At 40.5% G+C, this 9081-nt stretch overlaps 1 protein-coding gene across 1 annotated transcript in view; it reads left to right on the top strand.

The window, feature by feature from the left end:
- Gfral (GDNF family receptor alpha like) overlaps positions 1-9081 on the top strand; it is a 49750-nt gene that overhangs the window by 20424 nt on the left and 20245 nt on the right. Inside the window, exon 6 of the mRNA XM_005377916.2 lies at positions 4181-4431. Within this exon, the coding sequence (XP_005377973.1) occupies positions 4181-4431 (251 nt within the window). The remainder of the gene's footprint in view (positions 1-4180; positions 4432-9081) is intronic.

Genomic DNA, 9081 nt, shown 5'->3' with positions numbered 1-9081 from the left:
CCTGGCCCCGCCTCCGCCGCCGCCGGCCGCGCACGCGCTGTTACTGCCCAGCGCCCGCAGCACCAGCGGGCGAGCCCAGGACCGGTGTGCGCGAAGCTCCCTGCGGGTCTAGTGCCGTCTTTTAAAATTCAAATGCAGAGCAGCTTTTGAGGTTTGGTCGTCAGGCAATCCTGCCACTGGAACTGTGCGTCCCTTTTGAACCAGTGATGAGTTAATGGGCCAGGCTTGTATTTCTGCTTTCTTGTTGACTGCTAACTGTGACTTCTGAAAGCTGCACTCAGCTTAGAAGTTTGGTAAACTGACTCTTTGAGCTTCAGAATAAATCTTTGCAGTCTCAGGGGAGGGAGCGTTAGCGCACGTGGACATGCCCAGCACACACAGGGCCGCGTGTCAGAAGTGTGCCTCCTCCTCGTCCCATGGCACATTGCAGATCGCGACACCAGCCAGCTTCTCTGCCCATTCAAGAGACACTTGGGAAGCACCCAGTACCGCTCTCGGCCTTAGCGGACAGGAGGTAGAAACGCCCGTCCTGTGCATTTCACACTGCAGTGGGAAGAGGCAAGTGAGGAAAATATGTGTTGTTACAAGGTGGTGAGGAGGAAGGCTGTGAGCAGCGCAGAGAGCTGCAGCGTAATGGAGCAGGCCCGATCTGAAGCACTTTGTCGTACGAGGACCTGAGAGAATGGCTTTCTCTCAGTAAACGTGCGAGAGAAGAAACATCCGGCAAACCAGGCAGCCTGTGCCAGGGAGGAAGCGTGTGTGCCCTAAGAAGCAGGGAGTGTGGAGTGTGCAGGGGCGGGGGCAGAGATGAGGCCCGAGACCCAGCTGGTGGGGCACAGGCGGGGCTAGATCGCAGGGCTCGGAGGACAGCTTTGGCCCCAAGTAGCATGGAGAGGTAATTTGCTTCTGAAATGATGTGGCATGCAGGTAGGCAAAAGCTCACACACCTTACGTGTTACTTCAGGACCTTTGGGGAGTCTCAGCAGAGTCACGACTGGTAGGTATGGCGCTTATTAAATACGAGACTCGCTAAAACTGACGCTGGCCACTGCCTAAGACTAAACAGACTGAACAAGGAACCGCTCTCTGCAACTGTCCGTCCAGCCCAGGGCGCTGGCTGTGTCTTTTTCTTACTAAAGGCTTTGCTGGCATGTTTTTGAAATATAGTCAAGATGAATTTTTCTTTTTCATGATCAGAAATTCAGTTGCAAGAACACTTTGTCTAACAGTAATAAGATATAGGAAAGAACAAGAATACTGATTAAACTGAGTCAAAAACAATCAACATTAACTTTTATAATTTTGGACTCATCTTTTGCTCATTTTTAATACTTATTCAGTTTTTCAAGGGCCTTTCATTAGGGATTGTTGTGCTTACACAGGGGTGTCTCAGTTCACAAACTTAATTTGTTCTATGATTTTGGAAAAGATGGCTGTGATCATGCCCCTCACCCAGTGCAGAGTTCACAAACAAAAACAAATTTTGCCAAACACTTGTTTGTTAACCAAATTGTTAGACTCCACTATTTTTCTCAAACTAAAAATAGACTATTAATATCTATCTACCTAGCATCTATCTCTCTTTTCCCTACACTACCAGTAAAACCTAATAATACTTTAACCATAGTCAAGGAGAATGCATTTTTAGAAAACAGTCCCTGTAAAATTACCTAAAGTTTCCATAAAAGGCTCCTGGCTGGTGTGACCTCCTGCCAGGTCCTGAGATATGCGAGCTCATTATCTCAGCCACTGGCTCACAGCTCTCAGAACACAGTATCTCTGAGCTTCCATATCAAGTAACACATTTTAACAACAAGCACTGAAACAGGCTCTGAGGTCCTCAAGAAGCCCTGGGACTCATTCTGAAGTGCACACCCCTTGGAATTGCATCCAGATGGCCTGGTGCAGAGTGAGTGATTTTCTTCAACAAAGGTTCTCAGATGTGAGAAGCTCTCCAGAATGGAGCAGGATAAGAAACAGGATGGGCACTCCAAAGATGCCATATCTTTTCCCTCCATTTTAGATAAAATTTTATTTTGAAGTACATATAAAAATCTCTTCTTATATAATTTTTGTCTTTCTTAATATACTTCAGAGAATAAGGACTGTGTGTCTTCAATTTCCTCTCAGCATGTGCAAATAGTCCCTCAATGAATACTTTATAAAGGTGATGGAAATGTTATACAATATTAATACTCAATATGAAGAGACAAATCATCTCATTTCCCTAAGCAAATTTTGCCTTAGGGAGATTTAGAGCACTTATATTAAATTATCATTAATTTAATTTGTATAAAAAAAAAGATTTGAAGTAGAAAACCTTTTATCACTCCCTTTTTGCAGAAAAACCTGTACATGACAAAGCAGAGTTCCAGGTTTTAAAACACTTATGTCGTCGTTCCACACTGGACATAGATGAGCTTGAAACTCCTTTAGTTTTTGAAAGTACTGAAGAGGCTATTTCTCATATATTTTGTTGCACATATATATCCCTTGGGAGGTGAGATTATATTTTGTCAAATATAAAATTTTAGGAATTTATAAAAATTATAATACTTATTTTCATGTATAAAACTCCCAAAAGCAGTGAAAAAAGTACTTGTTTAGGAAATATTTTTTAAAAACAAATCTGTATAATATATTTATGTAATGTACATGATGTGGTATATACATAAAATGTGTGTCTATACATTAGGTCACAAAGGCAAGTGTAATACATTTCATGTGCAGAAATTATACAAACCATATTTTTAAAAGTGTCTACACTGTAACTAGAAATTAATAGCAAAAATACAGACAAAATGTTCAATTTCTTTTCAGAGGTTAATCTTTTAAACACTTTATTCTTTGAATAATAAATCAAAATTAAAAATTGAAGATTATGAAAAAATAAGGATAATGAAAACATTACCATCAAAACTGTTCAAAACAAATTATAGATTTTAATTTCAAATGTTTCAGGTATCTAGTCTACCTTAGTATTCTTAATTAAATATCTTTAATCCACAGTATTCACAAAATTTCACTATGTTTTTCAAATTAAATAACTTCTGTAAACAGATAACTTATACAACTTAAACATAGCAAAAGAAAATTTAAAAAGAATAAATGGCATCTAGGTGTGGGCTTATTTCCTATCAGTTTCCTAGATGACAACACTTTCAAAGCTTACATATCTTTGACACTTTATTTTAACTGACTTGAGGGAATATATCTGTCCCTCTGGTCTCAGAATCATATCTTTACAAAAATTGTGGTTTTCTTAATTATGAATCTAATGGACATAATTAATTTTCTGCATTATATTAAAATCCTGACCCTTTGAGGTAATTTAAACATAAGATTATTTTTAAAACAGTGTGGCTTTTGGTTTTTTAGCGGAATAAAAGTGTGTGGACAAACAAGCTCATGCATGCTATGTACTCAAAGAGCTCTCAGGCCGATGTGATGGTGACCTCTCTACAAAAGGAAAAAAGCAGTTTTGGGTTATAAATATCAGTACCTCCACCTAGAAGAACATTCCTGTACTGTAAAAGTTTTAAAAATGAAGTAATTGTAAATTAACCAGACTTTTATTCAAAGTTTTCCAGCAAGAATCAAACATATAGTCAGGAAAGTTATGGTGGGTGCAGTTCCAATGGATTAGCTTAGCCATAAAACAAACCTGTAATGTTTTGCTTTACATGAGCTCTTGCTGTCAGAACCACAAAGCATTTTTCTGAGCTCTAATTAGTCTGCTCAGCAATGTGGAAAAAGAGCACAACACCTCTGCATCTGTAGGAAGGACCTTGGAAGCTCAAGTGCTTATTTGAAATCACTTGGTGCAAGATCGTGGCCAAATTCTAGCCACAAAACCACACTAGACTTAAAAAGTCTTGCTCCTAAATCTCTCAAGTAGTTCATACTGCAAATCATCACTCATTGAAATAAAGTCAGTAATGAGGGAAAATGCAACCAAGGAATCTTCCACTTAGCTTCTGTCTTTCATCACAAAGTGCAATAATTCACAAGCTTCCTCTACTGTTTCTTCCACAAACCCTGCTGGGAGGTTTGAATGTCCAAACTGAGTGTTCAGCTATATCTTGGCATCCAGAAATATTTTGTTTTCTTTCAGTGTCTCATTAGCATGCTGTATTAATGTGAAATAAGCTAATTCCATCACTTATTTCTTTACCGCTAGGAGACGTTACTGGACATTTCAGTCAAAATGCTGGCCCCACGTGGCTGAAAAGTGCCACGAGGATGAGACCTGCATCAGCACTTTAAGCAAACAGGATATCACGTGCTCAGGAAGTGAGGACTGCAGAGCTGCCTACATCGGTATCCTTGGGACAGCCCTTCAGGGCCAGTGCACCTGTAGGGCTACTACCCAAACTGAAGAATCTTTATGCAAGATTTTCCAGCAACTGCTCCATCGAAAATCATGTTTCAGTAAGTTCTTCAAGTAAAATCTATCATCTGTCTACCAGTACATGTATGTATGTGTGTGTGTGAGTGTGTGTGTGTATATATATATATATATATACACACACACATATATATGTACATATGTACATACCTGTCTAATATCTGTCTGTCATGTATCAATCATGTGGTTTTGTTTTGTTTGTCTTTTTGAGACAGGGTCTTGCTTTGTAGTTCAGGCTGGCCTTGAACTCACTTTGTCGCCAGGCTGTCCTTGAACTCACAGTGATCCTCCTGCGTCAGCCTCCTTGGTGCTAAGATTACAGGTGTGCATCACATCTACCATGTTTTTGACTATACCATATAAAATGATAATCCAGCAAAGAAAATTTGCAACTTCTATTCCACTTTAACATCTATTTTGTAATTACATTCTGAGCATTTGCTGTGTTACTTCTGTATCAGGAAGTGATACACTTTAAAAATTTATAAGACAGGTTACTGCTAGTTATCATTTACTGAATTCAATTACAACAACAGAAAAGGCTTACCCTATCAGATGATTCAATTGTATATATCAGATATCCACTGATAAGAATCAAACTTCTCCAAAGCATTGGCTCACAACAATAATCATTTATTCGATCTCAATTCTGTGTGCCAGGCTGGGATAGACTGGAGAGTTCTCCTAAGCTTTGTCTGGGGCTGCTCACGTAACTAAAGTAATCCGGTGTCTGGACTGAGGCTGCTGGTCCAAGATAGTGCCGAGTAAGCAGTACTGGTTGGCATGGTGCTCCTCTTCCCCAGATGTTCTCTTGAGCAGTGTAATCCAGCCCCTTTTGTGGGGCAGCAGAATTACCAGTGGCTAAGACCTAATATGCAGGTATTTACCAAGTGTCTGTTACTGTCTCATTGTGAAGGTTCTGTTAAACAAAAGGAGTCATGTGGCTGACTTCAGTGCCACTGGAAAAAGTGCCTACTTGAGGACATAGCTGGTCAAGGTGTGATTTACCTGTGGTCACTAACTTAACAATCTACTGCGTAGCACTGTCCCAACCTATGTAAAATACGTATCTTTCAGTTTAGTTTTATTTCTCCCGTTGGTCTTTAACATGTCCTCTTGGTAGTCAACTTCTAATGATAATATAGAAGACAGGTGTTTTTAAGTTATTATTTGGTCTCATTTAGAAGTAAGAAAATTGAGGTTAAGAAATTTAAATAATTTCTTAATATTCTGAATAAATAAAAAGAGGCAAATAGAATGATTGCTGGGCTCCAGGAGGATCAAAGCCCTCTCACAGAATTCAAGATTCTGTCTGGGCTAAGACCAAGATCGTCTCTAGGAGGCCCATATTTATTTAGTTAACAGAAGAAGGGAGGGGAGTACTCAAAAAGGGCAGAAACACTCAGGCACTTCTCCAAGTAAGGTATTAAGTTAATCCACCCAGGAGTGAGATGCTTGAGGCTATAGTCTTTATCTAGTTCAGGTTGGATCCAGGTGCTCTGGGCTGTGATTTTGTCTTATCCTTTGAGGCTTTCTGGCTTCATCCTCCATTACAGGCCTTAGTAGGGATTGGTGACTCACAGAGGTTCACTTACTACGAGTCCACCTCCCATCTCCAGACAAGGAGCCTAGGCCTTGGACAGATTGACCAGTGAACATGAAAAGCCGATTGATTAATTTAAGTCCTGCTCAGGCCTGCTTCATAGTGGTCTCTATCAGTTATGCAGAGAACCAACCTCTTTCTGATGCAAGTCTCTCATTCAGCACAGACCAATGAAACAGCCTTAGATACTCCAGGGTCACTGTGGAGCATTTTAGGGCACAGTAGTGACAGCAGTGTGCTTCTCATACATCCACAGTCCACTGTCACAGCTCAAGTGATGACCTCTATCTCAAGGGAGCCTGTGAGATACAGCCTAGCCTTCCATCAGAAGGAAAAGCAACTGTGGTTATTGATCAACAAGCAAGTCCCTGCTACAGTTTACTCTTCCTTTTAGTAAATACCATTTCATTCATCTGTTTGTGCAGACAAGATACCCCTCTCCCAATGAAGACACCCAAATTTTCATTCAATCACAGCCACCTCTTAAATGTCAGCATGTCGTATGACACGTAATCTACATGATGTGGTGCCTTTTAGTAAACAATCTATGAAATACAGAGAGTGGTGGGTGTCATCCTCCCAAAACACCACACACAGCCAGGGATATGGCTCAGCAGCATAAGCACCTGCCTAGCAAGCACAAGGTCCAGAGTTTGATTCCCGGTACCAAAACAAACAAACAAACAAAAAAATCAATAAAACACCACACACGGTATACATATCAAGGGCAGCACAACCTCAAGACTCCTATTTGAAATGAGGAAAAATGAGGGAGCCATAATGCACAATGATGAGATCCTCCTGCACAGACACTGGGAAGCCTTCCTGATAGAGTCAGTTTCCTTAATTACATCCTGAGTCAGGTATCCACTAAGAGCCACCTTCCAGCCTAGAGTGGTGGTGCATACCTATAACCCTAGCACTCTGGGTGGCTTAGGCAGGAGGATCGAAAGTGTGAGTCCTGGCTGAGGATGTAGCTCATTTTTCTGCTCAAAAATTAAAATAAAGTAAAAATGAAATGAGATGAAATAAAATAAAATAAAGAACAAAATAACACCACCAACAAAACCTGCTTTCCTATGGGAAGAATTTCCTAGACCATGTTTCCCGGTGGCCACATCTGAAGGAGGTTTGAGGAAGCGTGCTCCCCTCGGGGAACACAGCGCTCACACGGGCCGCATTCTGCTCGTGTTCTGAGGGATCTGCTGAGAGTTCTTGTTTAGAATTTTTTTTTATTTTAAAGGGAATAAAAAATAACAAAAAAACATTTAAAACAATGCAGAATTTTAAAACAAGATGGCAGGAAGTCAATAATAATTATTATATTACATATTGCTATCTTCAAAGTAGTTGTTCAGATTACCAGAAAAATTGATCAAAAAAAATTCAGCATTAACTATTCCTTTCAATAAACCAATAGAAATTAGTAGCACAATTATCTTAGCCATTTTGTGAATATATATATATTTCCTTTCTTCTTTCTTTTTTCCTTTCCCTCATCCCAGTTGTTCTTTCCTTTAAAGTTTAACAATCACAGGTTTCTTTGGAAGCAGACTAGTGTCTTCCTTGGGAATATAGTATCTTAAGTGTGTGTTAGATTTCTAAGCTATTTTCTTATAGTAAGTTTCATGTGCCAGTATCCACAGTGAGAAAACCACTTTCTTGACTCAGTTCCAAGTCTGCCTTAGTTCCTTGCTCTTCACCACCAAGCCTAGCTCTCTCATTTGCAGCTTGAAGGTGGCATAAACATAGGTCAGAATGAAAAGGACACTCTCTTGCTGGTCTTTGATACATAGCTGAGTCAGTTAGCGTTACACAGAAATACTGACCCTTTTATAACTGGAAATACTGTCCCATCTTGTCTCTTACTATTTGGGACCCAGAAGCAGTTAGCTTCAGTATTTGAGAGGCCTTATTTTTTCTCTTGATCAGCTTGAGAAACCAAGCAGTTTAGTTTCTAGGTGAGCTCATGGTTTTATTGTAATCCCTGCGGAACACAGTCAGGAGTAAGCACTGACCACTCTTGTCCTTTCACCTATCTCACCGAGTGCTGCAGGGTGGAGGGTGTTACATCTTCCTGCAACTCTACCAAGTGATTTGCCACTATAAAATAAAGATGTTGTCCACCTTTGCAGCTTCCAGTCAGCGTTCCTAACCACCAGACTGCTATAAAATCTGGTATATTTCAAGATTGTACAAGGGCAACCTCACCACTTAAAGGTGCCAACTTTTATATAGATTAAGCCAGCTCTAGCTACTATACCTAATCATACATCAAATATTAGTGGACTGACCCAAGAAAAAATTTCTCACCTAGGTGAAATTCAACCAAGAAGGAAAGAGTTAGAATAGGCCTTGAAAGATAGAAATTTAGGGGTCACACAGCTATTTGGCTATTTCAAATGTATCACTGTGTGGCAGTACCCTCTTCTAACTTCCCAGATCCTTCTTTGTTTGTCGTGCTAATGTAGCAGAGTCGCACCATGTACCTTTATGAACTCCTCATAAGTGGTAGGCTCATTGCTTCCACTAACACTGCAGGGGAAGGCAAGAAACAGGGTAGGTAGCTCTGTAGCCGGTAGAAAGGAAAGTGAGTTCGGTAAGTAGCTAGCCTGCCTCGGACGGGGTGTCTCCAACAAATGATGGACTCTGTCACCCTAAAGCTGATCCTACTTAATAGTCACTAGAACCACACTTTTATATGTGCTGGAAAGTTTGACATCCTCTTTGAGTATGTCCAGTACGCAGGCCAGAAAACAAAACACAAGGCGATAACTTGAGTGTAGAAGCTCTCTTGGGGGCACTGTTAAAGAAGATGGCAGTAAACAGTCGTGATTGATTTGCCTTCTGATACAGGTAAGGAGAGCCTGTCACTGTTGGATCCTTCTACAATTCCTTATGAAATGCACTGTGAAGCTATCTTCACAGGAGAAGAAAGGGCAAAGCATTTACCCTTTAGGTGCTGTCCCTCACTTCTTGGGATTAACCCCACAGGCCTTGACTCCTGAACTTGTGTGTACCATATCTAAATGAATGCTAGGTAGAGCCCCAGCTTCATTTCATGTGTCAG

The sequence above is a fragment of the Chinchilla lanigera genome, unplaced genomic scaffold, assembly GCF_000276665.1.
Source record: "Chinchilla lanigera isolate Chin_1 unplaced genomic scaffold, ChiLan1.0 scaffold00010, whole genome shotgun sequence".
Lineage (NCBI taxonomy): Eukaryota > Metazoa > Chordata > Mammalia > Rodentia > Chinchillidae > Chinchilla > Chinchilla lanigera.
This window is presented reverse-complemented; position numbering and strand designations above follow the sequence as displayed.